The 20,581-nt window shown below is 38.8% G+C and overlaps 1 protein-coding gene across 1 annotated transcript; it reads left to right on the forward strand.

Moving 5' to 3' along the window:
- The first annotated feature begins 795 nt into the window (after positions 1-795).
- LOC144180880 (nuclear receptor subfamily 6 group A member 1-A-like) lies at positions 796-19,629 on the forward strand. Its single transcript, XM_077709029.1, has 9 exons — positions 796-922; positions 8,586-8,816; positions 9,773-9,828; positions 10,632-10,783; positions 11,338-11,568; positions 12,205-12,459; positions 13,431-13,552; positions 13,653-13,805; positions 14,514-19,629. The coding sequence occupies exons 1-9, from the start codon at positions 907-909 to the stop codon at positions 14,642-14,644; spliced, it is 1,347 nt and encodes a 448-aa protein (XP_077565155.1). The 5' UTR covers positions 796-906; the 3' UTR covers positions 14,645-19,629.
- Positions 19,630-20,581: the final 952 nt, after the last annotated feature.

Genomic DNA, 20,581 nt, shown 5'->3' on the forward strand with positions numbered 1-20,581 from the left:
TTCCTACCTGGTGGATAAACCTCAAAACCATAGGTCAACCATTTAAGTTCGTTTGCTAAATCATGTTCATGCAAATGGTGTCAGGTGCCCAATTAGCCATTGAACAATTACGATTGATAAATGTGGGTGGGGAACCTATGGACAAGATAATAGATCCTCTCAATATTTTCAAGGTATTTTCTATCTGCCACATTAGTACATATTCCAGTGGGTAGAAATAACAATTGGTCTTTCAACCAATTAATGGACCACAGTGTGTGCATCATCAGTACCACTAATGTGAGTGGAAGGGTGCTAATAAATTATATGATTTTTTTTTTGTGTTAAATATTTTACTAAACTTTAAAGAGTTGAATGGTGAAGCAACGATTGCATTTGTCCCTGATGAAAATTGCCTTTTTCGTCAACCTGTAGGTAGGAAAACCAGTAGTCATGGACCTTTTCTGCTGGCACACAGAACACTTCAATTAGTTAATGTTGGTGTGTTTTGTCAGCTTGAACCTGTGTTTATGCTTGGACATGCACTTTGGTCCTCTGCACAACTGCTAAAGGCATGGATGAGGGGAGGGGGGGCAATTTTGGTGGGAGGGGTGGCGGGGGTGAAGGGATTGTATTGTAGGACGGCAGTGAAAATAGGACTATCAGTTCCACTCAGATAACCCCTGGCTGTCATTGGACCTCAAGCCAACCCGCGACCCCGGGGCTTGAACTCTGTGGTCATGTGACCAGGCAGTAAAGTGACCAGTGGCGTTACTTAGCTCTGGCTGTGGTCAGAGAGGAGCAGGCTGTCGAGGAAAGAGGTTGCCGGGGGAGAGAACAGAGGGGAAGGGGGAAAAAAGCTATGAAGCTATTCTTTGGCAGCCTCCATGTTTGAATGGGTTCCAGGCAACCTGGAAGAAGCATGAAATGGATACATGGGAAGGTAAGTGAGGCTATCAATGGAAACTCTTTTTTTTTTCTTGTAGTAGAGAAAGATTTAATAGTCTCTTTTTATGGGAATGAGTAATACTATGTATGTGGAAGTGGGGAATTTATTTTGTTTGTGGCAAGGGCAGCTTCATTGCTAACAAAGTTTTGGTGAAGTATTTTCTGTGGAAGACCAATGTAATGCTAGAGTAACAGAAAGCATATGGACTTCTAGTTTCCAATTCATTTTGATATTGATTGAGGTTTTTAGCCTATATGAAGAGGCGTAGGGAGATTCCAGCTTTTCAGCACTCTTATCTACAAAAGGTCCTCAAGTGATTCAGTGATTTAGTCAGTCAGTCTGTTCTTTTTGATGGGTGGCTGCAAGATTGCATAATTTGCATTTTTGATGGACATTACTGTACTTAACCGTTCACATTTGCAATTAAACTCAGGTTTCTTGGTTTTTTTTGCCAATTTTCAGAGTTTCAAAATCAAATCTTTTGTTTTCCACACTATTTCCCTTGACCCTATCGGCAATGTAATGTTTTAGCCATACATTGATTAATGAATTTGAAAAATATTGAATGGAAAAGAACAATGTTCTGCCATAGCTTCCTTTGCAACCCCATTGTTTTATATCAAATTATTTATATTTTAGATGACATGTTCCACCTTGTGAATTCATAAAAAAATATTGGGCTACTTTGCAACCATTTCAGATTGTCCCTTCTAAATAATTAATTAATTAAGGAATGTTTACCAGCTGAATTAAATATACATATTTCTGCAAAGAAATCCTGGACTTTGTTGTTAGATTTTCTTTCAAACTTCTTTCTTAGCATGTTGAGGAACCTTTCTACTGTATTTGTCCCCTCCCCCATGTTAATCCTTCAGCCAGCAACCATGCAGGTTCTGTTCCATCTAAGACAGGGTTATTTCTACACTTTAACTCTTTGCATTTAGCTTTATGTCTTCTTGTGCTATCGTTGGTGGAGAAATTCTTTATCCCTCATGTCTAAAAAGAAGAGTATACTAAAAGGAAAGATGTGATAGAAATGAATAATGGAAGGTTGTTTATGTGATGCAGATACAGGCGACAGGAGTAGTGAGAAGATCAATAGTAATGGTGGGGGAGGTCAGGGACTGTAATACTCAACTATAAATAGCAGATGACAGAAGCTGCTCATTCGTGCAACTTACTCATTTTCCTAATTTCACTGAAACTGATCCATCATTCAGGCCACTGTCTTGTCAAACCAAACCATCAAGTCAATCATGTTGCAGACCTTTGTCTTTCAAGGGTGTGTTATTTCAACTGGACTGAACCCTTCCCCCAGTGCACACACGCACACACACACGCACAGATGCACGCACACGCACAAACCCACTTCATTTTTCCACATATAAGCAAACAGTTTTGTGGTTAATAACTATTAGAACAACGTTGCCTTTTTTGCCAAATCATTTACGTCATTTTGATTCATATTGTTTAACTCCAAGCTTCATTTCAGTATGTGGTCGATGACTAAAGAAGACATTCTGAATTGTTGAATGATAATGTAAACTGGACTGTGAAGCATGAATTCAGTAAAAATTAATCTTGTGGTTACATGGATTGGAAGCTTTCATTGTTTAGATATTCACTAAACAAGCATTATTTAAAACTCATAAAAATGCGTACTAATAAGCCTAACTGTAAATAAGCAAAACAGAATCATATACCCATTCAAGTTTAGCATGTTTAGTTTGAGTTAAATTTATGTAGCTTTTTATTCTTGATTGTTGGTAAGTAGTAAATTACCAGGTGTAAAAGGCTGTTATAGATGGAAACATTTTGGGCAGATGTTCACTGTATAGAATATTAGTAATAGAGAAGTCTAAAAAAAAACTGACATAAATGAAAGACAAAAATGCAAAGAAGGATGGGCGGGGGATTCCCCACATTTAGACAAATGACTTTAAGTGTGGCCACATTTGCATATAATTAATATGAACCTCTGCTTGGTGTGATATTACTCAATGCTAATTGTTTAACCTTTAAGAAGTCTGCTTGTATATTATCAAGATGGGTATGTCAATAAGATGCAATTGTTTCTTTGGAAGTATCCAATCTACAACTGCATGCACATAACTTAGAAGATTAACATCACAGTGTGGCTTGCCAGGAATTTGGGATCTCGATCCCAGAGGGTCTTCAGATGCCTTTAACCTCTGTGAATGTGTTTGATGTGTGTGTGACCCTGTCATATACATACCAGTCGTGTAGTTTCAAAACTTTACAACAGTCGCAACGGTCTTTCTCCATAGTTTGTAAAGAGAATTAAAGTAGAAAAACAGACATGAAATGTGGAAAAATAGGAAACGGGTAGGCCTGCAAGGAGGGGGGTGTGGCTCGAGCGGAAAAGTACAGCAGATTCCTCCAACCCCCGCTCCGTGACTCAGCTGGGCACGATTGTGATGGAAAGCACGAAACAAAACCTGAAGAGAGAAGCCCCTTAGTAGCAGGCCTTGTTGCACTGCCAACTTCTCAAAAGGCTGCTTTACACTATGCAATGGCCTTTGTGTGCTCATGGTGTGCACAATAGAGAGATTTGGCCACCATACTTGTGCGTTCTCAGCATGATGAAGCTTCTTTGCAGAAATATCAGCAATCAGGGTTTTTTTTTCCGGAGAACAGCTCTATTCTCCATGACAAGTGATGGACATCTCACTGAGTTTTGGGCCTTACATTGAACACAAAATGAAACATTATTAAATGAAAAAAAGAACAAATATTGATGTTGATTTTTGACATCTCCTTAGCACGATCAACTTCCGTTTCCTGCTTTGTGTTTAAGCTTGGAATGAAACCCAGGCTGACCCCTGGGAAACAATGCAGCCTCTAATGGGTGTTGAGGGTGGTCTCTCTCTCTCTCTCTCTCTCTCTCTCTCTCGCTCAAAATCTTCTTTTTCAGAAACACACATGGTTCCTACTGTTTGCTATCAGACCTTTACCAATTGTTCACTATTATTTTTTATCTGTTTTTGCACTGCATTTGTTGTATTTTTACATACCTTTTTGGCTTGGTAGTTGAAACAAGTCATACAAGTCAACTAGCAAAACAGGATTCAAAGTGGGCCAAGGAGCAATTTTGTATCATTGACCCCTGTGTTTAAAAAAACACACAGCAGGTCTTACGTTAAGCAGTCTCATCCTACTTTTTTCCTTTATAATTAATGACCGTAATAATAATTTTATGATATTTCTCGTAATATTTAGAGCAGTATTCATTGGAAATGACAGACTACACTCAAGTTTTCTTTTTTTTGGTGTAAAATAGCAATGGAGAATTTTTAGTAATGAACCATGGGAATTTTGGAGGAAAATTTCTCCACTGACTACTTCATTACGTTCATTGTTTTCAACTTCTCTGACTGTCACAAGTTACCGTCGAAAGCAAAATGCAGGTGACAACAGTTGAAAAACCAATCGTATAAGTAATACTACATTGCTCAGAAACTTAAAAGAAGTAAAACCCTTCAATAAATGTCATGAATATTTAACTGTCATGTGCTGTGGAAGGAAAAGGAGGAGTCGTGGGACATGACACGCTGAGATCAAGTGTGTGAAGGTGTGAATCAGCCTGTTTATATGGTGGCCATGCACTTGAAAGACAGGGTGATAAATTTGGCAAATAAGCTTGAGTGACTGCCACTACAGTTGTTGTGTTTTTCCCCACTGAAGGAAATTAGGAATTTCACAATAGGAGGTCAGTGAAATATATGGTTTTAATGTGTTTTCCAAATGAGCACATGGGCTGACAAATGGCCGACTGCATACTGTAGGTGAGGATCCATCGCGTCACTTCTGTGATCTTTCTTTCGTCAGGTGGCATTTTTTTTTTTACACAAGAAGCTGTTGTGGTGAAATGGGTTAAGCGATAAATTACAATGGAGATGGTTATGTGGACAAAATATTCAGGTTACGTAAATTGTGAATTCTCCTTCTCATTTTACACACTCCATTGTAAAGTTTATGTAAACTAGTTACGGTTCTGCCTATTTCTATCGCAGGCACATTTCAGCTTGTTCAGTGCCTGGAGCTTATGCAGATAGAGTATCGTGTTTGTACTTGCTGCTGGTCCTGTAATATAACAGACCACAAATGATGTGTTACTGTAATAAGTACATTTTTCGCATATATGTACTTTATTCACAAAAAGGATTAAAAAATAGGCAACTTAAATTTTGCATTCTACTCCATATCATCAAAATTGTTCTAAATTTATTTGTTCACACATGCAAGAGGAACTTGGTTTACACTAATGTCTTGGTATAATAATCCGAATTTTAATCATTTGAGCATGGTTGGTATGAGGTTCAATTTCAACCAATTAGGTGTAAAAGTGTTCCTGTTGTGTTTTTTTTAAGGACTGGAATATTAAAATAAAAATCTTAAACTTGTTATTCCATTTGTGTATCTGGAATACTGAGCCAGGCAACTTAAACGTTTTCTCTATTTCATTACATACATTATATTACCACATTTAATGTCTCAAACGGTATCTTATTCTTACCTAATATTTTTTGAAGCACGTAACACGGAAAGGAAATTAGTTTGATTCTGGAGCTGCTTCTTCTGACACATATCTTAACCTTTACCGTGTTAATCACCAACATAGATGATTTCTAATCCTCGGATTGTCTTACTCTGTAATGCTCCATTGTCTCTTATATAGTGTGGCTCTCCCACTACTTCTATGCAGGCAACAAATTTAAACCTCACACCTTTTAAATGGTAATCTGTCAATGGGTGTTAGAAGTCCCCAAATCTTCATTCAAGAGACTTTATACCTTGTGCCCTTCTCCCGTATAGAAACACACACACACACAGATTCTTGCGAATTAGCTTTAATACATGAGATCCGCAGCTTTCTATTAAACCCCCACATGCTCCCCAGAAAGCTCTTAGCCTGCTACTTATTCACGTGCTGGTGCTATGTAACCTTTTAAAACTCCATGCAATCCTGCTCATTTGAGTACTCAAGATGATTGTTGATAATTGTTAGCGCAACAGTGCACTGTGCTATTTGACCAGTTGAACTATTGACTGGAGTCACAATCAGGTTCCCCCTAGTAGTAGCAAAAAAAATCTGTGCTTTTTTTAAAAAGACTTTTTAACAGATGGTGTGATTTGCAGCTTTTAAGATGATGGAATATGATGAGCCAGATGCAAACTTCCTATTTCTTAATGAATCGAACAGAACTGGCCGAGTCATAAGATCTATCAAAAGGTTTTGGCGCACAATGTCAGGCCGAGTGTCAGAAAATTAGGTCTTAGTCAGAGGTCATGTTTGTTTGGGCAGGACAGGTTGGCATACTGTACCTCAAATATCACCAAGAAATGGTCGGAAACAAAGTGTTGGCAAGTTCTGAAATGGCCTTTAATGAATCCAAAGCCCTCAAAATTGCTGTTGCAAAAAGGCACCTAACCAATCTGAGTAACCTATAACAGCTCGCAAAAATATCTATTTGGGAGGTGCCAAAAACTTTGTTGATAGTTATTAATCGTTGACAGAGTATCATATTCCTGTTAGCATTTGGTGTGGTTCTTTTTTTTCCATACAACATCTTAATGGAAAAACGGTTCTGCACAAAGAGACACTGCGGACACAGTTACTCCCATTGTCATTGGCTCCGTAATTACATGTAATCCTATTGGAGGGTATAGGTCCTTCCTCTGTGGAGAACAGTTTGTTTCATTGCACAAGAGTCTTGCATTAATCAGGGGTCCAGGTTAATCTGTCGACCTGGTGGGCAACATTAACCTGCCAGCCCGGCCCGTTATGTCTATCTCCTTGCCCCCATCCATTCGTTCAAAGTGGCAGCACCCGCATTCGCCTGAGGAACGCACACACTGACATCCTTACATCACCCATAGCAACGCAGATCTCCACAGGCAGTATTCAGGTTTAAAAAGATGACTTTTTAAAGACAACAGCAGTGAACACATACATTAACCAAATTAGTGTTACGCAATTACATTGTTGTTTGTTTTTCGTCTTTGAAAATTCAGTTTTATAGGGATAGGTAGCTATAATATAATGCTTTTTTTTAAATATTTGAGGTCTCATTGTAAAGAATACTAAACATCAGGATTTTTTTTTTGTATTATCCAATTAACACGTCCAAAGATTTAAGACTGCACAGATGGTCTTTAATCTGTCAAAGATTATTTATCTCTCTGAAAGCCACATTGATTTAGAATATATTCAATACAATAGCGCCAAGTTGGTCAAATCACAAAGGTCATGTCACCACATTAGCTTTTCACCTCAATTCTTCAATTTTAACTCATTTTATCACACATTACTCTTTATAGCTACAGATACTCTGTTTTTCCATTTAAATTAATATTTTGGTTTATGAAAACTGCAACAGTGAACACTCCATTTAGTCAAGTACCCTCTGCTAGAACCCTTCCCTTTTGATACCTCACTTTCATCTATGCAGTGGCTAACCATCACAATAATGATTGTTATTGCACAGTTATAGATTTTTTTGTCTTGATATTTGACTTTTGAATTCTCTTTGACAAGATTCTATAATTTAAATGTATAAATTCCTGACAGACGAACATTAAATCCTATTTTGCGGTAGACCATACTTTTTGTGTCAACGGCTCGAATAGTTCCGCTTTTGGTAAGAAGGGACAATGTTGAAAAGAAATATTCCTCTTACTCAGGCACCTTGTCAGGTTCCTCGTATATTAAGCCCACTTTCATCCTGATATCTCTCTACATGCTTGCATGTGTGTGAGTTGGTTGCATGTTCTGTGGAAAAAAAAGCAACACTTGAGCTGATTTCTACTTGAAGGATTATAAAAGGTAAAATACATTTAAAATTTTAGACTGTGTTATAGATCAACTGTAGGCAAAAAAGACAGTAGAGCTACATTTCAATCAACTCAACTGCTAGTCGGTGATAATGTGCAACATCATCCTTGTTAAAGCTGGTCCTCCTTTTTGAGTTGATTATATGCGTTATGTCGTATGAAGGTAGATGGGGCATGAGGGGTTAAAAGCTTTTTGACAGCTTTTCTACATCGCTGTCCTAACATTTTCCGAGCACCTACCGTGAGGAGCATATAAGTTTCTTGAGCGAGCTGCAGTCTAATGTGTTTCTTTTTAATCCACTCTTAATTCTTTGCTACACAGAATACTATATCAGCTTCAAAGACTTGTCCTCTCCTCGCTATCCTAATGGCGGAATGTTTCCACACTGTAGACATGTACCGTGAAATAATAAGAGGATGAATCATATTTACCTCATGCCACGCTACTTAATTTCTGACTGAGTACAAGGTTGTTTTCTGTTCATGTAATAATCACGGGTGTTTTTTTTTTAGAGACTGTAAACAAATCCTCATCAAAGCTCCTGAATAAAATATACATAAGAAGTATGTCTTTGCACTGATTACACCTCCACTTTCACAAAAATAAGAGTTGTAGCTTAAAATCCTGCTAGATGAGCCGTACTCAGCTAAGTATTAACAACCCCCGAAATTGCAATTACAAACTTATGCCTGGAAGGTGGTTTTGGCACCCACATTTTCCCCTTTCAGAGAAAAGATTTAGGGCAACAAAATCCTCCTAGTAACGAATGTACTTTTTTCTGTATTTTGGTTAAACTTGCAGATGATGCAGCTGAGCAACGTACTTGCCTTATCTGTGGAGATAGAGCCACAGGCCTGCACTATGGCATCATCTCCTGTGAAGGCTGTAAGGGCTTCTTCAAGCGCAGCATTTGCAACAAGCGCGTGTACCGCTGCAGCAGGGACAAGAACTGTGAAATGTCACGCAAGCAACGCAACCGCTGCCAGTACTGCCGCCTACTCAAGTGTCTACAAATGGGGATGAACCGCAAAGGTACCGTTACATGCTGCCAATTTGTGGCAGCGTTCAATGCTCAACATCACTTGCCTAATACAAATGCAGTACATACAGTCCCAAAATATTCACGGCCTGACCTAATTAAATGTCATGTGTAACATTTCATCACTGTCAACTCTATTATCACTTATTTGTGTAGTGACTAATGTAACGTGGGTGGCACGTTGGGTGAGTGGTTAGTACGTCGACCTCACCGTTCTGAGATTGAGGGCTCAATCCCAGTTTCGGAGCTTCGTGTATGGAGTTTGCACGTTTTTCCTGATTTACAGTCATGCATACACGCAACTGCACAAACACGCATTACTATCTTGATAACCTCAAAAAATGTGAGAATACATATGCTATATGCTTGAAATTAAGTTATTGTAACAATTATCATTGTTGAATTTCATATTAATGTTATTTACTTTATCTTTTTTACGCATTTTAAGGCAGTCACTTACTTCTCATTAACAGTCATTCTTCATCACTTTAAGTGAATAATTATGACTAGTTTTGCCCATAACTGGTGCTTGAAAATGTCAGCAATATTTCTCGCCCCAGTTCTTCAGTGCCCCCATATGGATAAATTGTGAATTGCGCTACCAGTAACTTGTCGAACCTGATAAAACCAGATAACAAGGATCAAGGATTCTGATTACTACATCACCTAAATGTGGACTTGAAAAAATGAATTGGTTTTCTACCGTCTAAAAGGTAAACTTTCCCAAGAAATTCAATTTTCAGATCTCTAAGGAAAACCTTGTCAATCCAAACGGGAAAGTCAATGTATATTTAGAATTAAAGAGAAATCTCACACGTCCATTAACATTCTTATTCTCCTTCTACAGAGTTTGGATTTTGCCACTAGATAGAGCTAAAGTATTCATAATTCCCATTGTCATGATATGAAATGTAATAATTGTCATTGTTTATCTCTTTTTACCATTCAGCAATCAGAGAAGATGGAATGCCAGGGGGGAGGAACAAAAGCATTGGACCAGTTCAGGTAGTTAATAATTAACCAATTATTAATAACTACTCAAGATGTTGTCTGTGGAATATTTATTGGTCTTTTTTTTTAAAATGTAAACACCTGATCTTTGCTTAATGATGCGAGTATAAACTCTTTACTTAAATGTCTGACTCCAATAGAGTTAGTCGGAGGATACTCATTATAAAGTATGTAATGATACTAAACCTTGATCTCGTTATGTCATCAGCATATTAGCACAATATCTTCTATTCATTTTGTATTTTGTTTTAAAGTTTAGGGAGAGTGAAAATGGTTGGGAAACTATAACGTGAAGCTACAAAACGCCAACGCACAATTGAGAAGAGAAGTGGAGATGTGCTCAATTCAAACCAGCTCAATATATTTGACAAAAGGGAGAGAAAAAAACTTCCATGTTGGCATGCGTTAAAAGGCAGAATCATTTATTCCATTGATGAGAAATGAATTACCGTTTCAGTTTATAAACTGAGTTGAAACTAAATTGACCCTGGCCTGACACATTCACGGCATTTTAATATCTTCAACATAGCATTTTGTCAGTTCACCCTCTGTGCGGCGTGTACGTTTTTTAAATTGGGAATCCACATCCAGAAACACACTAGTTATTCTTTTCTTTCTCTCGAGGTCCCTTTTCATTGTGGGACAACGTCCTTGCTTCTGTATATTTGAGTGTAAAGGACTGTGGTGGTAGTACACACTAATTAACAGAACTAAGCTACTTTGTGTGTATGGTCAAAAGGACACGCTGTACATTTCCCCCAATGCCAGACTCGTCATTGTGTGTGTGTGTGTGTTAGATCACAGAGGAGGAGATTGAGCGCATCATGTCAGGACAGGAATTCAAGGAAGAAGCCCCGTGGGGCAACAACGGCGACAGTGACCACAGCTACCTCAGCAACGGGGCTTCAGAGGGTAACCAGCCGTCACCTGCCTCCACGCTATCTTCCAAGTGAGTCGCTCCACTGATCCACTCGATTGCATAGCTCCACCACTCAGGCTGTCACTGAGATAATGAGTTGCCCCTGACAGTCTGCTACTTCATTTATTTCCACAAAACTTAAATGAAAGTATTCATTGGAAGAAGAATGCCTTTGTTTGTAGCTCTTCAGGCATGGGGATGACATCAAATGTAAAGAACTCACTCCACTATCAGCTCTGGAGACGTGAACACTGTCTATCTTTACTCAACAAGGACAAATAACATCGAGGCGCTTGCGTGGCAATATTTATTTTCACCTCCTTTTATATAAACGGCTTTATCTCCTCTCATTTGCAGCTGATAGCTAATCAGAGAAATTCTTGTCATTGACTTATCGAATACAATCTAAGATAAAATAGGAACCAGAATTACTAAATGCCATTGTAGAATATGCCATTCTATGCAGTTACAGTATCAGTCTAAATGTTAAGGTTAAATGCTATGAAGACCTAGTTAAATTATACATGGAACTTCCCAATATCGCCCTTCACTCATTTCCCAAATTTAACGTTTACCTTTTCCAGTCGCTCTGCCGAGATGAACGGCTATACAGCAGCCCTCAGAGATCAATACATCAACACCTCCATGTCAACACACTACCAGCTTCTTCCGCACCTCTTCAGTTATGCTGCCCAATCTGGCCTTCTGGCCCCCCAGCCACGCGGCCTTTACCCACAATCCCATCCATTAGTGCTACAGCTGGTGGCGGCTGAAGACCTGGCACCCCTGGCCACCCCGATGCTCATTGAAGATGGGTGAGTTCATGTGCAGCCCTCCATAAAAACTCCTCACCTGAAACAAATGTGATATTGTGTCAATAAGTCTCCTTTTGTCCTTCCTTTTTAACAGTAAGTATCGACCCAGTCTTCTTTTGGTGCTCTCCACAAGGCACTATGGAAATATGAAATGGGTTACCAAGTTATCCCAATCAGGAATAATTTGCTTTGGTTTTCAATCATTTCTAAGCTTACAACCTTATGTCTGTCCTCACAAATGGTCTTTTATATACACTGGTAAAAAAAGAAAAGACAACTCTTAGTTCATACTCGAGCAGTTTAAATGTACATAAAGTCAATACATGAAAATCTGGCAAAATGGCCAAACAAGATGTGATCTTAACCATGCAAGAGTCCTGAGAAACTGGGTTTTATTTCATTAAAAGCTGACACATAAGACACAACACATTATTGCATGATGTGAAGCTTTTTCACAATATTTCCTTAAAAACATGAAATGATAACATTGCATGTTGTAGAGGTAAATCATTTTATTTTGACACGATGTTGTAACCAACAAGTTTTTAGTGAACATGGTCATAAATGATCTTCTAGAAACCAATATTAGCAATTTATTTTAACCAGTCCTTGTTTTGTATTTCTCCTCCACAAAAGCTATAAGGTAACACAGGTGGAGCTGTTTGCCTTGCTGTGTCGCCTGGCAGACGAGCTACTCTTCCGCCAGATCTCCTGGATAAAGAAGTTGCCTTTCTTTTGTGTGCTCTCCATCGAGGACTACACCTGCCTGCTCAGCTCTACCTGGCAAGAGCTCATCCTGCTCTCCTGTCTCACAATCTACAGCGCCCAAATATTTGGCAACCTGGCTAATGTCACGGCCAAGTACACACCTTCTGATGACGAGCTGCAGGGGTGAGCGGCTGTGGAATTGACAGTGTAGCAATCTGGCTTCTAATTTTTCACATATGCATTTTTACCACACAATAGCTAATTTGTGCTCCAGTTTTCCTCAATGATGAGTTGACACATACTCTACACTCACAGCAAATTTACAAAATGTCCTTCCCGGCTGGTTAACTTTTTAATACCGGTTGACAAATGAAAGCATTTTCCGTTTTTTGACATACTTTTGTCATCATTCTAACAACAGCTTATTTCACTGCCTTCATTTGATATCCTATACTATCTACAGCCTGTTATTGCTTCCTCCTACTGGTATTTTTCAGGAGGGAGGTTGCTCTCTTTTTAATAATAGTAGATGTCAGATTTTAGGATCCTGTAATAGCCAACCGCTACGTTACCAAGAAATAGGAACGGTAGATATCACAGCAGCAACTTTTCATACCGACAGCCAGACGTTCTAGTCTGTTAGTGCTGTAGTATGTCCGAAATGGTTTATATTTCCTCAAATCACTTGAAGAAAAATAGAATTGGAATGGGGCCAGTGAACTGGTCCATGAACAGGAGGACTCCCTAACACACTGCTGTGGCTAGCACCATCTGTCTGGCATATGATGTTATGTCCGTCACTATAGGTAATAAAGGATGTGTGGGGGGGTTTAAGAGTGAGTGTAAATCAGGCCAAAATTATCTAACCTCATGACACGCTTTCTCTTAATATACAGCACAACTTCGAGTCCTCAGATAATAGTCCTGGTCTTTTAGGACTGAATATGTGATTTAAAGTGGCAACTCCTATTTTAGTGTTTTTCCTGATGAATCAGATAAGAACAATGTTTGAACATTTTTGGCTCATTTCCTGTAAGCATGTGTGACCAAGAATTATTATTCCACATGCACATTATACACAAGTAGCATTTTGTTTGAAATCTTTGAGAAGTAAAGCAACTGAAACCTGTTGTATCACAAACATCTTTTTACAGTTTTGGTGAGGATGGCATGGAGGTAATGGAGAGGCTGATATATCTCTTTCGCAAATTCCACCAGTTGAAGATCAGCAATGAAGAGTATGCCTGTATGAAAGCAATCAACTTCCTAAACCAAGGTACCGGAACAAAGGCTATGACTCCCTTTTTTCTTTCCGTCTTCTTTATTTTTAAATGCATTTTGTAATTCCTTGGGACTATCTGTTTCTTAACGTGCAGATATTAGAGGACTGTCAAACGTCTCTCAGCTTGAGCAGCTGAACAAGCGCTACTGGTATGTGTGTCAAGACTATACTGAGTATAAGTATCCGCACCAGCCCAAACGCTTCCCTGAGATCATGATGTGTTTGCCAGAGATCCGCTGTATAGCAGGTAAGACCATTGTGAGGAAAAAGAATTACTGTAATTTTTTTTTAGATGTTTGATTGAGCAAGGAAAATGAACGGACACCATGAACCATCTTTTGGTTTTGTCTGTCAAAGTTTCCTCTAAATTTGGAGATTGATTCAAAAATTTGAATTATCTGTAAAACCAAAATCAAATATTATTAATGTTTTCAAGCACCCTTTTGAAGATACCTCAAAGGGCCAAGACAATCAGTGGTAGAGAATTGTGAGCATGGGTGGATAACTCAATCCGTAGGGGAGAAAATAACTCATTCCATTGTTATGTAGCTAGCGAAGAATTGTCGCGCAATCTTTTTGTTAACGCATTGAGAGATTTTTCGCGAGGCATCGGGAAATGGCAACAATCCACCCGTGAGAGGCGCTGCAGTCTCAACACTCAGACTTGTATAACTGTAATAGAAGAGGGCTCTTCATATTGCTTCTACAGGTCTAATCTTTTTTTTCACGTTAATATAATTTCCATCAATTTCCCCCAGTCCGTTACAAGCTTTAATCGCATGAATTTGAATGAAGTGCAATGAATTGGTTTAATTTACAGCCTCAAATTATTATTTAAATAACCCTCTTGTTTATGATGCTGTAGAGAGCCTCAGTAAAAATAATGTTTTTTTTTTTTTTGGAGTGTTAAAAAAAAAAAAAGAAGAAAAGTTAAAGCAGTGGAATGTATTTTCAGGGAAACTGGTCAATGTTCCTCTGGAGCAGCTCCCTCTCTTGTTCAAAGCAGTCTTGCACTCCTGCAAATCCAGTGTGACCAGCTACAGGACGGCCCCGTCACCCTGCGTGACCGCCTCCTCTGGAAATTAGAGGCCTTCCTGACCCTGACATTATACCCCCCACCTCTAACCCCCCCCCTCTAACCTCATTCTCCTCAAGGCGAGGGACTGGTCTCACCTCTAATGAATGTGACAAGCAGCTAGTTTGTTTTTCTTAATGACTTTTTCTTTTTATATTTATTACACGACAGAGCTGAATGTATGCTGATTTACACTGTGCACATGCTTCTGTACAAAACAAATGCTCATAGATGCATTGGTCTTTGGAGTTTACAAGTGTGTATCCAGTTTGCTCAATGCGTCAGTGTTGCCATTGTTAGAACTAGACTTAAAAAAGAAAAAAAAGAGTTTATTTTATTCAGATGGGGGTAAGATAGACACACGTTGAGACTACCTCAGGAAGATGTTCTTGCTATTTTCGTGGTGTTCCTAAAAAGATGCCCAGTCTTATACAAAATTCCAGTGGATGCTTTGGCACCTCAATCAGAGTCTGGATGTTCAAAGGAGCTGTGCAAATCAAGCCAGAAGAAATGATGTCTTGTTACATGGGATATACATACTAGATATTGAAAAAAAGATGAGCTTACTTTTGCTGCGTGGAATCTTAGAAATGTTGCCTTCGGGAGGCATAACATTCCATGAGTGACGGTGACAACGGTGACGGCTATTTGGATCATTCGGATCTTCTTTGGAAAAGGAGTATACGGGTATATTTTACAATCATAGACTTGGGATGTAAGGCTTTATTGCAAGGGTAAGGGAGGATGGCTAGCTAGCTTTGCTGATTGTTTTAATGTTTTATTTTGATTTTTTTTTTGACCAAAGTATTATGCAATGCTTTTTATGAAATGCCCATCGATGGGTATGGAGCTGATAGCTCGACAAAAAAAAAAAAAAACATTTCTTGTCAATGAAGGATAAGTACAAGAAATGAATTGGATGGGAGACCCTCTGATGGACAGATGAGCACATTGCCAGATTTTCTCCTAAATTCTGCTACACCTGCACCCATATGTGTTCAGCAGATATGGTTTTCTGTCATTTAGGGAAGGGTGACTACTGATGAGCAGTCGTGATTCACTATTTCCATGAGCAGGTGGTCGAGAAGACACCTCTAACCCATCAGCCTAGCATTTTTTGCTACTAGATGTTTATCAGGTATTGTCGAGTCCAATCAGATTTTTGCACAGCCCCAAAACCGTAAGAAGATTAGATTAGACCTGATCCTGCCTCAGGTCCTGTCTTAGTGGTGCTTAGTGGGTTTGATTGGGACGGTTGACTCCACAGACTAGAAAATGAATGTTTATGCGCTGTTCCTGGTTCAGCCACCAAGATTGCAGATAATCAGTTTAGGATGTGGTGATGATCTTAGTGCGATTGATTCTGTTTAGGGCATTGCCTTGACTTTTGGCCTTTGCTCCCTGTGACGGATATATGCACATTATTGTAGAAAATGGTCTTTAATTTTGGAACTGCTCAAGTGTCTTCTGTGATTCCTCCAGTTTTCAGCAGTTCCATCCATGTGCAAAAACCATTTGAAACGCAGACAAAACTGCATTCATTGCAACAACTCTTTCTATTTTTTGGGTTATTTTGTTTTTCTTTTTTTGCACACATCGGTGACGTTCAGAGACCTTGACCTCGGCCACTGCCCACCCAGTGTGTTCCTCTCAGGTCCCCTATTGGCCTGGATCGAAACAGGGTAAAGTGAGTGTTATGTATTGCATTCATGAGTTACTCCAGTGACCATGCTGATGTGCTTGTTGTGTTAGTAGATGTAGTTTTTCGGGACATAGAAGGTCCTCTGTAGGAAATTGTTGCCGCTTGATATGCGTGGGGGTCATCCCGCCCGCTTCACGCTTGAAAAAGTCGATGTAATTTGAAAGTGAAACCCATAAGGTGTGGCCACTGAAAAGTCCGCTTGGCCCAATCTTGCCCTTTTTAGCCACATTTCCATGTGCATTTGCAGCTTTACAGGGCTGTGTTTCTCTTTCAAATGCTTCAGATCTCTTTTCATCTTTTCATTTTTAGACATTTTCATGTACAGTACCTATGTAGTTATTCGAATGTTTTGGGTTGTTGTTTTTTTTCTCATGTATTCATTCTTTTTTTTAATTGAGGGTGACTCCTCATTTTCTGTTTTTTTAACTTTTTGTGGACTTGATTTAAGACTCATTCCCTTGTGCACAGTAGTTCATGAAAGTGTTACTCAGCTGATGTGATGTCAGATACATTTTATGAGACATGTCTGACATCTTGGAACCGTTTATGGATTACTTGATATTCGAAATTAGGCTTTTTGGGATCACTTAGGATTCTGCTTTTTTTGTCATTTTCAACAATGGTGAAATTTTGCAAGTATTTGTTTCACAAGTCCAGTGGAAGCCATTGAGATACAGTCAGGAAAGGTTTTTTTTCTTTATAAGGCAATAGTTTGTACCTGCGATAAATATCGTAATTCTTCGAGTACAGTACATATAGAACACCCCACCAAGTTGCTAGTTTTTAGTCATGTTGACATGGCCATGAATATAAACGTATACTTCAATTTTAATCACTGTTTTTGCACATTAGTCCATAAGATTTCCCACTACAGTGAAAGCTTGGAAGTAAATGCTTTCAACCATAATAATTGGAAATGTTGTCTTTTTGAAATTTTCATAAAGATGCCAGGAATCAACACTCAGGTTTTCCACAATGGAAAGATGGATATTTTTTCTTTTAAATTGATCTTTAACCTTCCACCTTAATTCATAATATTTTTTGCAAAAAATGTGCACTACACGTACTCGAGAAATCACGTTATTTGATAATTTATTTTAATTTAATAGGAAAAATAATACTCCTGGCCGAGTGGTTAGCGCGTCGGCTTCACAGTTCTGGGTGTTGAGGGTTCGATCACAGGTGTGTCCTCACTGTGTGGTGTTTACATGTGGGCTTGTGTGGGTTTTCTTCGGGTACTGCAGTTTGCTTCCACACCCAAAAACATGCAGGGTAAGCTGGTTGAGCATTCAAAATTGCCCATAGGTATGCGAGTGAGCGTAAATGGTAGTCCGTCTCCTTGTGCCCTGCGATTGGCTGGCTACTGATTCAGGGTGTCCCCCGCCTGGTACCTGTAGTGAGCTGGGATAGGCTCCAGCACCCCACACGACCCTGGTGAGGATAAGTGGTTGAGAAATTGAATGAATGAATGGATGAAGGAATAATACTTAACCCAGTGAACCTTAAAGAAACACATTGCACATAGTTCACCTATAAGTAGTTGTGTCAAGTTCATGATCTTAGGTGAAGCACTCATGTTCAACTACTTGAGCTCAGGGACTTGGAAAGATGATTGATGGATGTGCCATGTTAAAAGCAAAATAGTCCACTTGGCTCCGCTAACCTGCACGAGCAGCCGCAGAGGCCTCTCAGCAGAGCAATAGTGATGCATTTGAAGGGGAAAAGTTCAGGGTGGCCAACAACAGAGCCGCTTGCAACTCTCTTTTCTCAAAGTAACTTCAGGAATGCATTGAACATCACACACATCTCAGATCTGACTAGGAAAAACATCAGAAGAAGGATTTTTCCTTTCATGTCATCTCCACTACCTTCCTGCCGTTTTCTCTTAATAATCTAATATACACGTGATGTTTTTTTTTTTAATTGCCTTTTTTTTGTTTTGTTTGTTTTTTACATAAGAAAAATGTCATTTGCAATTTCTGAAACTACCTCATTGTCATCATACACTACAAATACTGTAAGTGTTCTTTTTTTTGTCTTATTTATTGGATTCATTGCCTAACTTTTCTCACCCAGTGACCTCTATAGGACTTTTGAAAGTGCTTCTTCAAACACGATTATTGTAACTTTTTCGGCGGCATTTTTGCCTTATGTTACCTTACACTTGCTGCAGATAGTCTTCATCCGCCTCTCGTTTTTTTTAAGGCCTCTGATTTGAACAAATATTTTAATCTACACCTTTCAGGGATCCTCATTTATTCCAAACCTTTTTTCCCCTCCATTTTCAATTAGCGTCATCTGCTGTTTCACTTCTGCCTTGGTATCGTGAATCCAAAACCAAAGATGAAAGAATGTCAATGACAACGTCAGCGTACTGATTGTTATTCACTTGAAGCAGTGCTTTATTTTCCCCGTGTTGACCTTTTGATTTCAAACAGCCTGCTATCTTGTGAACGCTAGTTGATTTTGTGTGTACACGTTATTCAACGCGTCAGGATGTGTTTTTTGTTTTGTTTTGTTTATTTTTCCATTGAGCTGCATGATTGCTTTTCAGAATTCAAGGTAATGCAGTGTTCAGAGTGAGGCTGCTTATCATATCGGATGCTGCTTGTGATCAATTATCAATCAGGGAATGTATATCTGTGGTCACGTTGACATCTTGTGTTTACATGCTTCCACTCCGTCGGGTGACCCTGGCACTATGGCACGAGACTACTGTGGCTTTATCAATGGGTTTCGAATCATGCGGGCTATCATTGTAGGCTTTTACTTGCAGATTATAACGCATTGAAAGAATGAGTTTATTGGATGGAGAAGGGCCTTCCATTCAGGGATGATTATTAGCCTTTCTGACCTGCTCTGTTTATGAGCGTCCAGCTAACTTCACACTGTATTTCATGCCACAACTGCTCAATTAAAATGAATCATGTTTTCTATTTACAACGTGTGTATGCTTAATATGCAGTTTAATGTTTTTTTTGCCTGTCTCAGATTGTGTTTACCTGCATCCAAATGTATGACGAGTCCAAACCCCGTGAAGTAACATTTTCATTGCCTGTTTTATAGGAGCACAAGGTGAGGAAAGTCTTTGGCTCAAGTCAAAATAGTTTAAAAATTATGTATCTCAGGGAATTCATTGATGTACACACTGTTGCTTACTGTGAACAGACAATTGATACTGCTTCGTGTTTTTCTCTTTGGAAATCTTGTCTGCTCTTGTTACTTTAACTACCTGTGAAGAATGTGATCCATTGTGTTTAAAGCATGTTTAGAATGTGTTAGGAAATTTAAAAAAAAAACAAATAAATGTGAACGTTATGCAAGCATAAAAATGTCCTTGATTTTTCTTTTAAGTCATAAAAAAGGAATATTCACTGCTGTTTAGATGCCGGTTTGATTGACTGATTTGACATGGTTTGAGATACTTCAAGTGTTTTGCACAGTATGGTATGAGTACCACTGGTGGTACTCTGGGACCACCATTTTTCAAATTCGGCTTCAAATTTGAGTGCATATTTGTTTAACTGAAGACTTTCACCTGATTGGATGTTTGTGTATGTCAGTAATTTTTTGTTGTTGTTAAATGTACTACAAGTGGTAAGAAAATACATCTTTTCTATTTTACTGTTAATATTTTGAGTACTTATCTGTAAGCATTAATATATTAAGGAAATAATACAATAGTAAATCTGAGAAATACAATATATAAAAAATGACATCCCCTAGTCTGAAGGAAAATAAACAAGAATGGACCAAGGATCCATGCATTGATGGATGCCAATCTTTCCAAAGATTTAACCAACAGGGCATTCAGATTCTGTCAGAAGCAATGGGACAGTGCATTCATGAAGACACTGACGTGAAGTCCTTCCACGAAAACAAATGGACAGTGCCACCAAAAAAAAAAACCCTGAGGAAAACAACCCCCTCCCCTCCGCTGCTGCTCCAAGACCTTCAAAGCAGGTGATCTCACTCAAAGTCAGCTGAGATGAGCTTCAACTCGCCTCTCACCCATTGGCGACAAGCAGAATAGAAATGTATTTGCTAGAGATATAGAATAATAAATAACAGTTGCACATGGGTAAATAGTGAGATAGGTAAACACAACAACCCCAACATAGACAAAAAAGGGATTTAATATTGGGCAGCATTAGTATTTTGTTACCAGAAAGTCATCAGCAGACCTCCATCACGACTGCCATGCAGTTTGGCTGCAATGGCTTTATCTCCTCAAGGTTGACGGATT

This window comes from Stigmatopora nigra, chromosome 22, assembly GCF_051989575.1.
Source record: "Stigmatopora nigra isolate UIUO_SnigA chromosome 22, RoL_Snig_1.1, whole genome shotgun sequence".
Lineage (NCBI taxonomy): Eukaryota > Metazoa > Chordata > Actinopteri > Syngnathiformes > Syngnathidae > Stigmatopora > Stigmatopora nigra.